Here is a 19,867-nt window from a genome sequence, read left to right on the forward strand (position 1 = left end):
ACCACATCAGGCTGATTTTTTTTTTTTTTTTTTTTTTGTAGAGACAGAGTCTTGCTATGTTGCCCAGGCTGGTCTCTTAACTCCTGGGCTCAAGAAGTTGCCCCGTCTTGGCCTCCCAAAGTGCTGGGATTTATAGGCAAGAATGGAAGTAAATTTCTAAAGTAAGAGTGAAATGAAGGCGTTCTTAGACACACAATAGCAGAAAATTTATCATCAGCTGAATCCCAGTACAAGATATCTTAAAAGAAGTTCTAGAATCGGAAGAAAAAATAACACCTGATCAAATCTTAGATCTACTTAAAGGAAAGAACTGCAATGAAAATGGTAACTACATGAGTATCTAAATCAGATTTTTAAAAAAATTGTAATCTTTAAAAAAATAATTGGCTAAACACAAATAATAACAATGTCTTATGAAGTTTGTAACATAGAAGTAAAATGTATGACAACAATAGCATTAAGGCCTACAATAAAGACATAGGAGTATAATATTAGAGGTTGTTTTGCTGTATGTGAAGTTGTGTAATGGCACCTGAATATAGGCGGTGATAAGTTACAGATGTATACTAAAAAACCTAAAGCAACCTTTAAAATAACAAAACAGAGTTATAGCTAATAAGCCCACAAGGGAGAAAAAAATAGAATCATTTAAAAATCCTCAATCCAAAACAAAGAAGAAAATGATAAGAAAAAGGAAAGATGGTAAAAAAAAAAAAAAAAAGTGTGTGTGTATGTATATATATACACACATATTTATGTATATATATACACATATATGTATATGTATATATATACACATATATATGTGTGTGTGTATATATATATATCTCAAATAGCAAAATGATAAACTTAATCATATCATTATCCACATTAAATTTAAATGTTCCAGTAATCTGAATTATAAGGCAGAGATTGCCAGATTGGATTTAACACTGCTTAAAAGAAACATTCTTAGAGGGGCGCCCAACATGGCCAAATAGGAACAGCTCCAGCCTCCAGCTCCCAGCGTGAGCGACACAGAAGACAGGTGATTTCTGCATTTCCAACTGAGGTACTGGGTTCATCTCACTGGGGCATGTCAGACAGTTGGTGCAGGACAGTGGGTGCAGCCCAACTTCAGTGAGAGCCGAAGCAGGATGAGGCATTGCCTGACCCAGGAAGCACAAGGGAGAAGGGAATTCCTTTTCCTAGCCAAGGGAAGCCATGACACACAACACTTGGAAAATCAGGTCACTCCCCCCAATACTGCGCTTTACCAAGGGTCTTAGCAAATGGTACAGCAGGAGATTGTATCCCGTGCCTGGCTTGGAGGGTCCCATGCCCACGGAGCCTCCCTCATTGTTAGCACAGCAGTCTGAGATCTAACTGCAAGGTGGCAGTGAGGCTGGGGGAGGGGCGCCCACCATTGCTGAGGCTCAAGTATGTAAACAAAGTGGCAGGGAAGCTCGAACTGGGTGGAGCCCACCACAGCTCAAGGAGGCCTGCCTGCCTTTGTAGACTCCACCTCTGGGGACAGGCCATAGCTAAATAAAAAGCAGCAGAAACCTCTGCAGATGTAAATGTCCCTATCTGACAGCTTTGAAGAGAGTAGTGATTCTCCCAGCATGGAGGTTGAGATCTGAGAATGGACAGACTGCCTGCTCAAGTGGGTCCCTGACCCCGGAGTAGCCTAACTGGGAGACATCCCCCACTAGGTGCAGACTGACACCTCACACCTCACACAGCTGGGTACACCTCTGAGATGAAACTTGCAGAGCAACAATCAGACAGCAACACTTGCTGTTCAGTAATATTCCCTCTTCTGCAGCCTCCGCTGCTGATACCCAGGCAAACAGGATCTGGAGTGGACCTCAAGAAAACACGAACAGACCTGCAGCTGAGGGTCCTGACTGTTAGAAGGAAAGCTAACAAACAGAAAGGACATCCACACCAAAACCCCATCTGTACGTTACCATCATCAAAGACCAAAGGTAGATAAAACCACAAAGATGGGGAAAAAGCAGTGCAGAAAAGCTGGAAATTCAAAAAATCAGAGCACCTCTCCCCCTCCAAAGGAATGCAGCTCCTCACCAGCAATGGAGCAAAGCTAGACAGAGAATGACTTTGATGAGTTGAGAGAAGAAGGCTTCAGTTGATCAAACTTCTCAGAGCTAAAGGAAGAACTACAAACCCAGTGCAAAAAAACTTAAAACCTTGAAAAAAGATTTGACGAATGGATAACTAGAATAACCAATGCAGAGAAGTCCATAAATGACCTGATAGAGATGAAAACCATGACACGAGAACTACTTGACAAATGCACAAGCTTCAGTAACCGACTCGATCAACTGGAAGAAAGAGTATCAGCAATTGAAGATCAAATGAATTAAATGAAGTGAGAAGAGAAGTTTAGAGAAAAAAGAGGAAAAAGAAGTGAACAAAGCCTCCAAGACATACGGGATTTTGTGAAAAGACCAAACCTACGTCTGATTGGTGTACCTGAAAGTGACGGGAAGAATGCAACCAAGTTGGAAAACGCTCTGCAGGATATTATCCAGGAGAACTTCCCCAACCTAGCAAGGCAGGCCAATATTCAAATTCAGGAAATACAGAGAACGCCACAAAGATACTCCTCAAGAAGAGCAACTCCAAGACACATAATTGTCAGATTCACCAAAGTTGAAATGAAGGAAAAAATGTTAAGGGCAGCAGAGAGAAAGGTCAGGTTACCCACAAAGGGAAGCCCATAAGACTAACAGCAGATTTCTCAGCAGAAACTCTCCAAGCCAGAAGAGAGTGGGGGCCAATATTCAACATTCTTAAAGAAAAGAATTTTAAACCCAGAATTTCATATCCAGCCAAGCTAAGTTTCATAAGTGAAGGAGAAATAAAATCCTTTACAGATAAGCAAATGCTTAGAGATTTTGTCACCACCAGGCCTGCCCTACTAGAGATCCTGAAGAAAGCACTAAACATGGAAAGGAACAACCAGTACCAGCCATTGCAAAAACATGCCAAACTATAAAGACCACTGATGCTAGGAAGAAACTGCATCAACTAACGAGCAAAATAACCAGCTAACATCATAATGACAGGATCAAGTTCACATGTAACAATATTAACCTTAAATGTAAGTGGGCTAAATGGTCCAATTAAAAGACACAGACTGGCAAATTGGATAAAGAGTCAAGACCCATCAGTTTGCTGTATTCAGGACACCCATCTCACATGCAGAGACACACATAGGCTCAAAATAAAGGGATGGAGGAAGATCTACCAAGAAAATGGAGAAAAAAGGCAGGGGTTGCAATCCTAGTCTCTGATAAAACAGACTTTAAACCAACAAAGATCAAAAGAGACAAAGAAGGCCATTACATAATGGTAAAGAGATCAATTCAACAGGAAGAGCTAACTATCCTAAATATATATGCACCCAATACAGGAGCACCTAGATTCATAAAGCAAGTCCTTAGAGACTTACAAAGAGACTCAGACTCCCACACAATAATAATGGGAGACTTTAACACCCCACTGTCAACATTAGACAGATCAACGAGACAGAAAGTTAACAAGGATATCCAGGAATTGAACTCAACTCTGCACCAAGTGGACCTAATGGACATCTACAGAACTCTCCACCCCAAATCAACAGAATATACATTCTTCTTAGCACTACATTGCACTTATGCCAAAATTGACCACATAGTTGGAAGTAAAGCACTCCTCAGCAAATGTAAAAGAACAGAAATTATAACAAACTGTCTCTCAGACCACAGTGCAATCAAACTAGAACTCAGGATTAAGGAACTCAATCAAAACCGCTCAACTACATGGAAACTGAACAACCTGCTCCTGAATGACGACTGGGTACATAACGAAATGAAGGCAGAAATAAAGGTGTTCTTTGAAACCAATGAGAACAAAGATACAACACACCTGGAAAGATCTAAAATTGACACTCTAACATCACAATTAAAAGAACTAGAGAAGCAAGAGCAAACACATTCAAAAGCTAGCAGAAGGCAATAATAACTAAGATTAGAGCAGAACTGAAGGAGATAGAGACACAAAAAACCCTTAAAAAAATCAATGAATCCAGGAGCTGGTTTTTTGAAAAGATCAACAAAATTAATAGACTGCTAGCAAGACTAATAAGAAAAGAGAGAAGAATCAAATAGATGCAATAAAAAATGCTAAAGGGGATATCACCACCGACCCCACAGAAGTACAAACTACCATCAGAGAATACTATAAACACCTCTATGCAAATAAACTAGAAAACCTAGAAGAAATGGATAATTTCCTGGACACTTACACTCTCCCAAGACTAAACCAGGAAGAAGTTGAATCCCTGAATAGACCAATAGCAGGCTCTGAAATTGAGGCAATAATTAATAACCTACCAACAAAAAAAAAAGTTCAGGACCAGATGGATTCACAGCCAAATTCTACCAGAGGTACAAGGAGGAGCTGGTACCATTCCTTCTGAAACTATTCCAATCAATGGAAAAAGAGGGAATCCTCCCTAACTCATTTTATGAGGCCAACATCATCCTGATACCAAAGCCTGGCAGAGACACAACAAAAAAAGAGAATTTTAGACCAATATCCCTGATGAACATTGATGCAAAAATCCTCAATAAAATACTGGCAAACTGAATCCAGCAGCACATCAAAAAGCTATCTGCCATGATCAAGTGGGCTTCATCCCTGAGATGCAAAGCTGGTTCAACATATGCAAATCAATAAACATAATCCAGCATATAAACAGAACCAAAGACAAAAACCACATGATTATCTCAATAGATGCAGAAAAGGCCTTTGACAAAATTCAACAGCTCTTCATGCTAAACATTCTCAATAAATTAGGTATTGATGGAAAGTATTTCAAAATAATAAGAGCTATTTATGACAAACCCACAGCCAATATCATACTGAATGGGCAAAAACTGGAAGCATTCCCTTTGAAAACTCGGACAAGACAGGGATGCCCCCTCTCACCACTCCTATTCAACATAGTGTTGGAAGTTCTGGCCAGGGCAATCAGGCATGAGAAAGAAATAAAGTGTATTCAATTAGGAAAAGAGGAAGCCAGATTGTCCCTGTTTGCAGATGACATGATTGTATCCCATTCACAATTGCTTCAAAGAGAATAAAATACATAGGAATCCAACTTACAAGGGTTATGAAGAACCTCTTCAAGGAGAACTACAAACCACTGCTCAATGAAATAAAAGAGGACACAAACAAATGGAAGAACATTCCATGCTCATGGATAAGAAGGATCAATATTGTGAAAATGGCCATACTGCTCAAGGTAATTTATAGATTCAATGCCATCCCCATTAAGCTACCAATGACTTTGTTCACAGAATTGGAAAAAACTATTTTAAAGTTCATATGGAACCAAAAAAGAGCCCGCATTGCCAAGACAATCCTAAGTCAAAAGAACAAAGCTGGAGGCATCATGCTACCTGATTTCAAACTATACTACAAGGCTACAGTAACCAAAACGGCATGGTACTGGTACCAAAACAGACATATAGACAAAATGGAACAGAAAAGAGCCCTCAGAAATAATACCACACATCTACAACCATCTGATCTTTGACAAACCTGACAAAAACAAGAAATGGGGGAAAGGATTCCCTATTTAATAAATGGTGCTGGGAAAACTGGCTAGTCATATGTAGAAAGCTAAAACTGGATCCCTTCCTTACACCTTATACAAAAATTAATTCAAGATGGATTAGAGACTTAAATGTTAGACCTAAAACCATAAAAATCCTAGAAGAAAACCTAGGCAATACCATTCAGGACTTAGGCATGGGCAAGGACTTCATGTCTAAAACACCAAAAGCAATGGCAACAAAAGCTAAAATTGACAAATGGATCTAATTAAACTAAAGAGCTTCTGCACAACAGAAGAAACTACCATCAGAGTGAACAAGTAACCTACAGAATGGGAGAAAAGTTTTGCAATCTACTCATCTGACAAAGGGCTAATTTCCAGAACCTACAGAGAACTCAAACAAATTTACAAGAAAAAAACGACCCCATCAAAAAGTGGGCAAAGGATATGAACAGACACTTCACAAAAGAAGACATTTATGCAGCCAACAAAAACATGAAAAAATGCTCCTTATCACTCACCATCAGAGAAATGCAAATCAAAACCACAATGAGATACCATCTCACAGCAGTTAGACTCGCGATAATTAAAAAGTCAGGAAACAACAGGTGCTGGAGAGGATGTGGAGAAATAGGAACACTTTTACACTGTTGGTGGGACTGTAAACTAGTTCAACCATTGTGGAAAACAGTGTGGCGATTCCTCAAGGACCTAGAACTAGAAATACCATTTGATCCAGCCATCCCATTACTGGGTATATATCCAAAGGATTATAAATCATGCTGCTATAAAGACACATGCACACGTATGTCTACTGCAGCACTATTCACAATAGCAAAGACTTGGAATCAACCCAAATGTCCATCAGTGATAGACTGGATTAAAAAAATGTGGCACATATGCACCATGGAATACTCTGCAGCCATTAAAAAAAGGGTAAATTCGTGTCCTTTGTAGGGACATGGATGCAGCTGAAAACTGTCATTCTCAGCAAACTATCGTGAGAACAGAAAACCAAACACCGCATGTTCTCACTCATAGGTGAGACTTGAACAATGAGATCACTTGGACACAGGAAGGGAAATATCACACACCAGGGCCTATTGTGGGGTGGCGTGGCGGAGAGGGGAGGGATAGCATTAGGAGATATACCTAATGTAAATGATGAGTTAATGGGTGCAGCACACCAACATGGCACATGTATACATATGTAACAAACCTGCACATTGTGCACATGTACCCTAGAACATAAAGTATAATTAAAAAAAAAAAAAAAGTCAAACTAATGATAAACGTTTTAAATTGAGAAGTAAATTTAACAAAGCCACTCACTGAATTTTTATGTCTTGTAACAAGTTGGAAAATTAAAAATTAAAGCCCACTATTTACAATAGCATTAAAAAAAGAAACATTCTGTAAATACAAGGCATAAATAGCTTTAAAGTAAAAGGATAAAAATGATATACCATCCTCATCAAATCAAATCAAACTAATTAAAATAAAACATTGAAAGAAAGCTAGAATAGCCACATTAATATCAAGCAAAGTGTATTTCCAAACCAAGACTATTACTAGAGTTAAAGCAGTTCATTTCATAATGTAAAGGGGGGTGGTTAAGAGGATATGACTATTGTAAATGTTTATGTACCCAACAATAAAACTTCAAAATACATAAAGTAAAAACAGATAGAACTGCAATGAGAATCAGACATATCAAAAATTATAGCCAGAGATTTCAATACTCCTAGTTCAAGAATTGGTAGAAGTAGACAGAAAATCAGTAAGAATAAAAGAACACTTGAATGACACTATCAATCAATTTCATGTAATTGACCTTTAAATAAAGAACATTCTATCCAACAGTACAATATAAAATCTCTTCTGAGACACACAGACATTTACTAATATAGACCATACTCAGAGCAATAAAACAAATCTCAGATAAATTTGTTTTAAATTCAAGTTGTATAAAATGTTGTTTGATCATAATGAAATTAAATAATTACTAACAATAACATCTCTGAGAAATAACCAAGCATTTGAATGCTAAATAGCACACTTTTAAATGATCTGTCAAAAAAAAAATCAGGAAAACATTTGAAGAAAGAAATTAGAAAGTTTTTTCAACTGAATAAAAATGAACACACCATATATATGAATTTTGGGGATGCCACTAAAATAATAATTAGGGAGATTTTATTGCTCTAAAAAACTTAGTAATTTTTTAAAATGTCTTAAATAGTGGTCTCAGCATCCATTTTAAACTAAAAAAGAGGATAAAACTAAAAATACAAGCAGAAGGCAAACAATGAAGATCAGAGTGGAGATCAACAAATTGTAAAACAGAAACAATAGGGGAAATTATGAAACTAAAATTTATTTTTAAAAAAATTGGTAAAATTGGTGTGTTTTTGGCCAGAAAAGTGAGAGAATAGGTAAATGACTAATACCAAGAATGAGGGAGGTAACATCCCTATATCTTCTACAGGTATTAAAATGGTACTAAGAGAACATTAAGAACAAGTTGATGAAATAAAGTTTTTGAGAAACACAAGCTATCAAGACTCACTCAAGGAAAAACAGATAAACTGAATAGCCCTATATCTGTTAGAGAATTTAAATTTATTGGTAAAAACTTTTCTACAGTAAAATTCCTGGCTCAAATGGCTTCACTACTGAGTTCTACTAATCCTTTAAGAAAGAAATAATAATTTTGGCCTGGCACAGTGGCTCATGCCTGTAATCCCAGCACTTTGGGAGGCTAAGGCAGGAGGATCACTTGGAGTCAGGAGTTCAAGACCAGCCTGACCAACATGGTGAAAATCCATCTCTACTAAAAACACAAAAATTAGTCAGGTGTGGTGACACATGCCTTTAGTCCCAGCTACTTGGGAGACTGAGACAGGAGAATTGCTTGAACCCAGGAGGCAGAGGTTACAGTGAGCCAGGATTGTGCCACTGCAGTCCAGCCTGTGTGACAAAGTGAGTGAGATTCCATCTCAAAAAAATAAAAATAAAAATAAAAATAAAAATTATAAACAAATTCTTCCAGAAAATTGAGGAGAGAGTATTTCCCAAATCATTTTATGAGGTTAGCATTACCCTAATACATAAACAAGACATAAGAAAATTAAAGACAAGTATCTCTTCTGACTATAAATGTAAAAGTTCTAAAAATTTAACAAATTGAATCCAACAACATATAAAAAGAATAATACATTATGACCACAAAGGGCTTATATCCATAATGCAAGGTGAGTTACACATTTGAAAATTAGTGTAAATTATCATATTAACATATTAAATGTAAAAACCATGTGATCATTTCAGCAGACACAGAAAAGCATTGATGAAATCCAACATCCACTGATTAAAAAAACTCTCAGAAAACCAGCAGTAGAAAGGAACTTCCTCAATCTGATAAAAAGCAACTACAAAAAATCCTGCTATAGCGAACATCATACTTGTCAAAGAGTAAATGTTTTCACCCCCAAATGAACAATACCAAAGTGTACACTCTCACCACTTCTATTCTACATCATACTGGAGGTTCTATCCAGTGCACTATGACATGATGTAAACAGATGTGCTGTGACCCAGACCTTCTTGTTTTATTTCTAGAGCATAGGCAAAGTAGTTTTGTCATAATTTTAAAGTAGATTTGTCATAATTTTTAAGTAGATTTGTCATAATTCTAAGAAATAATTTTAGAATTATTGAAATGGTAAATGAGCATTGACTTCATCTTATTCATCAGTTGCATTAACCCTTAAGAAGAGTCAGCTTGTTTTTTGAAGCATTGAGGCTAGGCATTGACTTCTCCTCTCTAGCTATGAAAATCCTGGATGGCGTTTTCTTTTAATAGAAGGCTATCTTCTGTGCATTGAAAATGTATTGTTTAGGGCAGCCACCCTCATCAATGACCTTAGCTAGAGCTTCTAGATAACCTGCTGCAGTTTCTCCATCAGCACTTGCTCCTTTACCTTGCATTTGTATGTTATAAAGATTGCTGCTTTCCTTAAATCTCAGTAGCCACCTCTGCTAGCTTCCAGTGTTTCTTCTGCAGCTTTCTGACCCCTCTAAGCCTCCCTGGAATTGAAGAGAGCTAAGGACTTAGTTTGATTTAGGCTTTGGCTTAAGGCAGTGTTGTGGCTGGTTTGATCATGTATCCAGATTTTCTATCTACTCAAATTTTCTCCATATCACCAATAAAGTAGTTTCACTTTCTTATTTGTTCACTGAAGTAGGACTTTTCATTTCCTTCAAGAACTTTTCCTATGCATTTACAAATTGACTAACTGCACAAAAGGCCTACCTTTCAACCTGTCTTAGCTTTTGGTATGCCTTCATCACTAAGTTTAATCATTTCTAGATTTTGATTTAAAGTAAGATATATGAGACTATTTCTTTCACATGAATACTTAAAGGCCACTACTGTAGGGTTATTCATTGGTTTAATTTCAGTATTGTTGTGTCTCAAAAAAAGGGGTGCTTGAGGACAGCGAGAAAGATGGAAAATGGCCTGTCAGTGAGGTGGGCAGAGCACATATAACATGTATTGATTAAGTTTGCTATCTTCTGTAAATGTGGTTTGTGGCTCCGCAAAACAATTACAATAGTAATATCAAAGATCACTGATCAATGATCACCATAACAGATTTAAAAATATTTTTAAAAGTTTGAAATATTGTAAGCATTACCAAAATGTGACGCAGAGACACAAAGTGAGTTCATGCTGTTGGGAAAATTGCGCTGATAGACTTGCATGATGCAGGGTTTCCACACATCTTCAAATTATAAAAAATATAATCTTTCTGAAGTACAATAAAGTGAGTATTTCATGTGAGAAACACACATACACCCATCCAGATGCAAAGAATGGACTCAGAGACACACAGCAGCAGAAGCGACTCTTTTGTTTTTGTTTTTTTAGATGGAGTCTCGCTCTGTGGCCCAGGCTGGAGTGCAGTGGTGCGATCTCGGCTCACTGCAACCTCCGCCTCCTAGGTTCAAGTGATTCTCCTGCCTCAGCCTCATGAGTAGCTGGGATTACAGGCATGCGTCACCACGCCTGGCTAATTTTTGTATTTTTATTAGAGATGGGGTTTCACCATGTTGGCCAGTTGGTGTTGAACTCCTGACCTCAGGTGATCCACCCACCTCGGCCTCCCAAAGTGCTGGGATTACAGGCGTGAGCCACCGCACTCAGCCAGCCAGAGCAAAACTTTTAATGACGGTCTTGCAAGATCCGGAGCCTGGTAGGCAGGCACACCCAGGGCAGTTAGAGCAGGTAATTTATTGCCTAGCAAGCAAGTCCTTCCCCCAGTTCCTCATTGGTTGAGTACTATGGAGTTATGATATTCCTGGACATCGCCTAAGTTTTATTATCCACCTTATAAGGTTATAACCCAATCCCCTTCCTCACTTAAGTTTTGATTTCCCAATAACAAGACTTTCTTCCCTTTTGTGGGCTGACCCCTCCTCTACATTCTGTTTGCTTATTGTGACCTTCTAGGTGCATGAGCCATGCAGTTTGTTACATCTGCAGGCTGGATGCCAGTACTTAGATTTATTATGCCTTGAAAATGGGCCATTTAAAATGTTTTCTCACATTCAGTGCTCTCAATGTACACCAACTGTGTGATCTCTTAATAAATAAGCTGTGTGTGTGTAATCAAAGTAAAGTTGATTTCAGTTTTACATAACTTCTTATAACTATAAGATGCTTTTTGTAAGCTTCATGGTAACCACAAAGTAAAAACCTATATTAGATATGCTAAAAATATGAAGAAGTATGAAAGAAACTGAAGAGGATACACACACGCAAAATGGAAAGATATTTCATGCTCATTGATTGGAAGAATTAATATTGTTAAAATATCTATACTACCCAAAGTGATCTACAGATTCAGGGCCATCCCTACCAATGACATGCTTCACAGAAATAGAAAAAAAAAAAAATCCTTAACTTTGTATGAAACCACAAGACTCTGAAATGCTAAAGCAATCCTGAGCAAAAAGAACAAAACTGGAGGTATCACACAGTCTAATTTCAAAGAATACTACACAGGTGTAGTACTGGTATACTATAGCATAGTACTGACGTAAAACAGACACACAGACCACTGGGATAGAATAGAGAATCCAAATGTAAGTCCATGCACTTACTCCCATATCATTTTTGACAAAGGTACCATGAACGCACATTCAGGAAAGGACAAGCTCTTTAAAAATTAGTGCTGGGAAAACTGGGTATCTATAAGCAAAAGAATGAAGCTAGATCCCTATCTTTAACCATGTATGAAAATCAACTCAAAATGGATTAAAGACTTAAATTAAGTCTTGAAACTATGAAACTACTAAAAGAAAACACTAGGGAAACACTATAGGAAATTAGTCTGGGCAAAGATTCTTGGGGTAAGGCCTCAAAAGCACAGGCAACAAAAGCAAAAATAGACAAATAGGATTACACCAAGCAGAAAAGCTCTGCACAGCAAAGAAAATAGTCAGCAAAGTTGAAGACATAGCATGCAGAATGGGGAGACTATTAATATTTGCAAACTATCCATCCAATAAGAATATAATGATGGATGAAACTGGAGGTTACTGTGCTAAGTGAAATAAGCCAGGCTCAGACAGACACATGTTACATGTTCTCACTCATATATGGGATCTGGAAACATGGATCTTATGGAGGTAGAGAGTGGAATGGTGGACACCAGAGGCTGGGAAGCAAGGGGATGAGGAGAGGGGATAAAGAGTAGTTGACTGAGGGGTATAAAAATGCAGTTAAATAGAAGGAATATGTTCTAACATTTGCTTCCACAATGGGGAAATTATAGTTAATAATTGTATATTTTTAAATTGCTAGAAGAAAAAAATTTACAGTGTTCCCAACACAGGGAAAAGATTGAAGTGACTGATATTCCAGTTACCCTGATTTTATGATTATATATTTTATACAGGTATCAATACATCACATGTACCCCCAAAATATGTACGACTCTTATATCACAATGAAAATATTTGATTAAAAAATAAATAGGCCTGATTTTATTTCAAAGTCATATTACCAGGGATTTTTTTTCTGATCTAAAAAGATGACAAATTTTGCTGAATGAAGGCTCAAATGATTACAGTGGACCCTGCTGGCATCCCTGAATCAGATCCCCCGAGGTCTGTGCGCTGGTTGCCAAGAACGTGAACCTGAAGCCTTCAGAAGATTGCTTGGGCACTGGAGCCGTTGACAGAAACAAGAGTGGGAAACACCTGGGAGTTCCAACCTCCTGAGGCCAGCCCTAAGCCGATGACAGACAGCTCAACAACAGGGAATCCCGGCTCCTCTGCATGGCCATGCGTGTCAGGCATGGCTGGGACTTCACCTGAAACCACACTTGTGCTTTGCTGCTTCCCTCCCTGCCCTACTCATACTCTCCCTGCCTCTCAGGATTGTGTCCCTGCTCAGTCACTTGAACCCAGCTCCTCCTCTTGGGGTCGCATAAGGAGAAGGGATGGGGAGTGTGCCATTTTCTTCTGACCTCTGTTCTCTCTGAGCGAGCTGGGGTTCAGAGCACCACAGTGCTGTCCCTGCTTTGAGAAGATCTGGGCTTTCAGGGGAGAGCCTTACTTAGGACACCAAGCACAGTACTTAGATAATACTCTTGTCTTCTAATGCAGATGTCAGTCACATTTAAAACAAAGTGTATTTTTTTGCCAGCATCTCAGGTTTCTAGCCCAGTCTCTGTGACAAAGTTAGCAGCAGTCAGATGTAGAATGAAGATCAAAGCTGCACCCATGTCTTCGGGCTGACTGTGGGCTCAGGAAACTCATAGGGCCCTCTGAGAGGTATATCCCCATAGACAGCAATGTTGGTGTCTTAAGTTATGGGGGCCTCAGGAACAAACAATGCTCTGTTACAAAGATCGGGAGCTTTAATAAAACCCTGATTTGCATTTTTTAAAAAAACTATAGATAGTGGCTATAAATTCAAATGTGCATACATGTATATTCTGTAAAAGGATTAGAAGTTCTCCCAGAATGGAAGATCTTTCTATATATTCAGTCTCAAAATATGTATTGAATACCTCCTGTGCGCCAAGTATTTTCTAAGATAATTTTTTAAAGACTCGCTACATGGGCTGTCTTTGTGGAATGAGTAATTGAATAAGGAGAAGGGACAGGGAGTGTGCAGTTTTCTTCTGATTCCCATTCTCTCTGAGTGAGCTGGGGTTCAGAGCACCACAGTGCTGTCTCTGCTTGGAGAAGATCTGGGCTTCTTAGGGCTGACCTGGAGGTTGGAGAAGCAAAAGTCACACAGGTTTAAAATTGTGACTGATGAGGTGCCCTGGTACTGGTGAGGGCAGTGGGTAGCTAGAGAGGAGAAAACTCCATGATATGTGGGTAAGTGCTGGGACTGAGGGGTTTCCTAGAATATTGGACATTGGGTAGTAACACTGGAAATGTCCCCCGTCAGTCACCCCATATTTTTATGGCTCCTGTGATCCCGTCTACTGTGGGGCTGTACACCTGGTGGGAAGGCATTTCCTGTATCTCCCAGTAAACAGGTGAACATCTTATCTTTTCACTTGCCTGTATGATACATGAAACTTGACCCCTTTCCTTGATTTCTATTAAAAATTATCCTACTTATGTCATTAATGTTTGAAGCAGAGTCTGCGGAAGGTTTGGGAAGACAGAGTGATTTTATTGCCAAGAAACAAGCATCACACAAAGGAGCTTACATTGAAATCATACCCCTGCTTAGGGGCCCCATCCCTGTGACAGTAGACTCTCTCTCTGTTGGCCAGTCCCTCTTTCTCCTCTGTCCTCCATCCTCCTCTTCTCTTCTCTGTCTTCTGCTTCTCACCATGCCCAGATTCTCACTTACCGATGAGTTTGATTAGTTTGCCTGTATCTTTGTAATCTCTTTCTATTCTATGATTGTAGACCTCAGTTCTCAGCAAAGGTTTACTTATGCAGGAGCCTTCCTGTACAAAGTCAGTTCCCTCCTCTGGGTGTAAGGTTGTTGCTGAGGTCGGCCTCTTGGGCGCCCTGAATTTTTGCCTAGTGGACTTCCTGCAGGAGGTGTGGAATTGCTGCCTGGACCCTCACCTCATGCTGCATGGGGATTACAGTGGTGGGGGTCGCAGAGATTTCAATACTTGGAAAAATCTCTCTGGTTAGAGACCAGAATGAAGGAATTCTCCAAGTTGGGGAAAAAAGGTTAACGTTAAAAATGGAAACTGGAGAGGAAGGCTCTCATGAAAGACATGCTTTACTATGAAAATGCTCAGCGTATCACAGGGTTAGCCAAGCCTTAACAATCCTCTTCTAAAGCACTCACCTCTGCCTACTGGGGGATTTCCCTTGAGAAATTCACCTTTAACTTTGTTGGTGTGTTAGTACCTTTTGAAACCATGTTCATGGCCAGTTTTCATGGCACATACTTGTCCAGTAAGTGATTAGTTCTTTAAGTGAGCTGGTATATGATAGACAATAGATTTTCTCTGTAGATATCTTAGAAAATCGTAGACTTATAGGATTTAGACTTTGAAGAGGTTCCCACCACAATGTCCTCATTTTAAATTTGAGGAAAACAAAGCTCTAAAGAAGTGAGGCTGGCACATCTAATTGGGACTAGATTCATCAATGTCTTATTTCCCTGGAGACAGATCTTCCCCAACCCTGGGAATCCATCTCTGGCTATTGGTAAATGTGGCCTTACCCAACCTGCTTCTAGCAGACACTGTTGAATTTTCACCAACATTAACTGATTCACCACAGTCACCCTGGGGGGCAGGTGTTACCAACACCATCCCCTTGGTATAGATGGTGAGAGGATGTGCTCACTGCCTCACCATCAGGGAGCGGCTGAGCTTGGATTTGAACCCAGGGAGTTGGGCCTGCTAGGTAGGCTCTCAACACCAGTACCACCCTGCCTGTGAGCCCAGACATCAAGGATGTGGACGTGCACTCTGCACTCTTTCTGGGATGCTGCTATCATTGGAAGTGTTTGAGCAGGCTGTCTAATCAACATCCTTCCCTAAACAACGGACAACAGGATCAATGTTTCCCAAACTGCTTTGAAACTGTCATTTAAAAATTTACTGATGAAAAGTTATTTTAATTGTCTCTGAGTTTTCAAGGCTTTCCAGAAAAAAAAAAAAAAAAGCCTTGCTCGAATTTTTTATTCATTTTTTGCAGTCAGAAAAAAAAAAAAAAACCATTCTTCCCCAGCCCTTAGAGGACCAGGAGCAGTTTGCTATCATCATAACTCTGCAGAGCCAGCAACTTTTCTTTCATGAAGCTATTTCCTATCTCTTGATACCTTCAAGGGGTCTATTAACTGTTTTAGATTGTACTCCGGCCTCTTGGTATAGAGTGTAGTGTATTTTTTTTTTTTCTTCACCCAGGCTGGAGTGCAGTGGTATGATTATAGCTCACTGCAGCCTCAACCTCCCAGGCTCAGGCAATCTCATCTCAGCCTCCCAAGTAGATGGGACTACAATCACACACCACCATGCCCGGCTATTTTTTTTTTGTATTTTTAGTAGAGACAGGGTGTTGCCATGTTGCCCAGGCTGGTCTTGAACTCCTGGGCACAAGTGATCCACCCATCTGGTCCTCCCAAAGTGGTGGGATTACAGGCATGAGACACCTTACCCAGCTATGTATTGTTAAAGGAATGAATGTTTTCTTAAGTCAGGTGATGAAAGACATGAAATGTAGGTATCTTAACTGTGTTCCAGAAAGATATGTTATGCAATTGATGTGTGTGTGTGCTGCAATGTATATATTACAATGAGATACTCTCAGAATGAACCTGTGGACTGTGTGCCTTACTGAGGTCCTCTTTCTGCCTTCCAGTTTTACGGGAGCCCTATACAGTCCGTGTGGAGGACCAGAAAACCATGAGAGGCAATGTTGCGGTCTTCAAGTGCATTATCCCCTCCTCGGTGGAGGCGTACATCACTGTCGTCTCATGGGAGAAAGACACTGTTTCACTTGTCTCAGGTAGGCTTTGCATCTCCGGGGTGCAGGACTCCATGCTCACCTTCTGAAAAGGTTATTTCGGAGATGGAATCGGGTCTCCATTTATGTGTTCATTATAATTCAGAATTAGTATTCTTAAGGTTGATGCTATTTTGTAAGTAAACCTGAAATAAGTGTTTGGCTTATAATGCTTGATTGAGACATCCTTTGGTGAGTTGACTGATGAAGAGAAATTAGTTACCGGCACTGTAACTGTAGCCATTATGTTAACTTTTTTGAGAAAATTGTGGTTTTATGTTTGCTTCTAAAAACAAGGTAGTAGTATTTTGCATCTGTGAGAAACCTCAGCATTGCACATATAGCTGATATTCTGAAACTAAAACCTGGAAAGTGGAGACCCTGTTTTCATGCCCTTTGGGTGTTTTCCAGTGTCTTGAGAGTTATGTTGTATCTCTGACCTATTTATTGAAGATTCTACTAAGAATATATATGTAGCCCTGAAATGTATATTTGCATATGAATAATTTGTTGGCTTATGTTTGGTATCTAGAAAAGATTTTAAATTTAGCCTCCAAGAAGCTTCAGTTCTTTATTTCTAACGGTGTTGAATTCTTGCTCTGCGCTATTGATTTCTTGCTCTGTGTTATTTACCTGAAAAGGCTACTGTCCGCGTGATGCGTGGTGTTCCTGTTCGGTACATCCCTGGGTAATGACTGTTGGCATATCTCGAAATGTGTGTTGGCTGCTTTCGGAAAAGAATTGTGAGGAGCGTAGTCTGTGTTCCGACGTGGATTATAAATAGTTGCCTTTTTTAAACATGTCTTTATGACCTCACATGCAGATGCACACACACACACAACACATGTTAACACACCTCTTGACTAAGCAACATTTTATCAATTTATAGAGAGAAGAATTTGGAACTAAACCCTCATGCTGACACACCATTTTTGTTTTTCAGCCTATTGATTAGCTAGAGAGGTCGATTACTCTACACCAATGACCAGAAGGCATTTAAAAGATCCAAATCAAAATCGAAATACATTGCCATCATAGCACATTACAGGAATCTAGGATATAATGGAATTCTTAGTTTTTATCAAAAAAAATTGTCTTTACAGTGAATTCAAAACCCCTCATGCTTCAATGAACAATACATTCCTTGCTGTTATGTTGATTAATCATCATAATTTAACTTAGGGTGTTGAAAAATACTAAGCTTAATAGCTGAAATGTGATTGTGATAATCAGAATAGAGACTCACTTATACACTTTTACTTGCTAATTTTCTATGTTGAAACATCTTCATCTTCTCTCCTTAGGGGTCATGTTATTTTTCTTCATGGCAAATGGAAGGATTTGATGACAGTCATCTGACTAAGTTCGGAGTCAGACGGGAGAGGCCCTCAAATTTATATGGCAAGGGAGTATAGATTCAGGGAGGGGAAGAATTGGGGTCTATCTTTTCAGTCGTCCAGACTCAGGGACCTAGAATGGAGACCTCATCATTGTTTAACCCTATCATCCAAATTTGTGGCTTCAGGGTCTGCTCTGGCAGAGGAAGAGACTATGGGAGAATTACAAACACCTTCTTAGTGCTTCCACTTGGAGGTGACACATGTTATCTCTGCTCATGTTTAATTGGACAAAGCAAGTCTCATGGCCATGCCTGACCTCAATGGGGCATGTGCCTAAAGGAAGAGAAGAACTGAAATCTGGGTGAGAAATTGAAATATCTACCAGGAGGATTTTTAAACCTTTATTTTAAGTTCAGGGGTACATGTGCAGATTTTTTACACAGGTAAACTTGTGTCATGGGAGTTTGTTGTACAGATTATTTCGTCACCTGGGTATTAAGCCTAGAACCCATTAGTTAATTTTCCTGATCCTCTTCCTCCTCCCACCCTCCACCCTGAAGTAGGCCCTAGTGTGTGTTGTTCCTCTCTATGTGTCCATGTGTTCTCATCATTTAGCTCCCACTCATAAGTGAGAACATGTTCTACCAGGAGGATTTTTAAATATATGTGGTTATGCATGATATGTTTGTTCTTTTGTTTCCTAGACGTCTTTAATTAGCAGCATCCTCATGTTCATGTTTCACCTTTTTGCAATCTCTGTGAACAGACTTTATTTTCCTTCAAATGTGAACCTAATTAAATAAAAAAAGGAAAGGTATATCTAGTGAGGGGATGATGCTGGCATACAGAATGTAGAGTTTATGTCTCTGATAGGAACTGTTAAAGCCCATGTCCTCTCCTCAGTCAGATATTGGAGCTTCATCCTTTCATACAATTTTAAACGCAAAAGTTTTGGAGAAGCACTTGGCTTTTACTTCACAACAGCATCTAGAAAATAAATACAGCACAGGTGTTTATCTTATTGAGGAATACATCATCAGTAAGAAGCTTTGGTTTGTTTGTAAGTAAGTCATTGAAAGAAAGAGAGAGAGAGACTTCATATCAGGTCGTTCAACCTGAGTCGAATAGACTTGTCACTAAAAATGACCTTGTAAATGACGACAAGGCCCCAAAGCAGTGGCATGATCTGCTTATAGAAAGTCTGGAAATTGAGCATTTTCCCTGACTTCTCTTGCTCACCGCTGCAGTCAGACCCTGTTCCCAATGTCTGAGCTCCACCCATCAACAAGGCCCAGAAAAGGAGGTCATGAAGTCACTGGAGGTGACACATGGTTTAAAACATTGGACATCTTAATAAATAAACCATGCTCAGGAGGTTTAGGTGGAGAAGGGTTATATTTCTCTCTGGTTACCAAGACAAGGCACAGATAAGGACAGAGGACAACCTCCCTCCCCCATCACCCAGGCTGTGCCAGGGGTGGAGGGCGCTAAAAGGAGGACCCTCCGTCCTCCACGCTGGCCGGGGCTGAGTCACTCTGGGGAAGCACCGGGATTCTTGGCTTCACGGAATGACCTTGCATGGCACAGAAAACCCCAGGAACAGAGGGACTTTTTCTAAATTAGTCCTGACCTTCAGGGAAGCTGTCCTGAATGCCATATGCACAGCAGATGATCTGTAAAAGGTTAATTTGTCTCTGTTTTGTATATAAACTGTAACTCCTGCTGAACTAGTTTGGATTTATTCCTTGGTATGGCCGTCTCCCAGGATTATCCCTCTTCCCGGATTATCAAGTCATCCCAGCCTGCTGGGATCTGGCTGGGAAATTTGTCCCAGGAAGGATTCCTACTCTGCACAGATCACTTCCTTTGGTGGTTGATTCTCTCCGTGGAGAAAAGCGATTAAATC

The 19,867-nt window shown here is 39.5% G+C and overlaps 1 protein-coding gene across 1 annotated transcript in view; it reads left to right on the plus strand.

The window, feature by feature from the left end:
• The window catches only part of DSCAM (DS cell adhesion molecule), an 831,700-nt gene that overhangs the window by 157,165 nt on the left and 654,668 nt on the right, over nt 1-19,867 (plus strand). Inside the window, exon 3 of the mRNA XM_028845317.2 lies at nt 16,478-16,624. Within this exon, the coding sequence (XP_028701150.1) occupies nt 16,478-16,624 (147 nt within the window). The remainder of the gene's footprint in view (nt 1-16,477; nt 16,625-19,867) is intronic.

The sequence above is a fragment of the Macaca mulatta genome, chromosome 3, assembly GCF_049350105.2.
Source record: "Macaca mulatta isolate MMU2019108-1 chromosome 3, T2T-MMU8v2.0, whole genome shotgun sequence".
Classification (NCBI taxonomy): Eukaryota; Metazoa; Chordata; class Mammalia; order Primates; family Cercopithecidae; genus Macaca; species Macaca mulatta.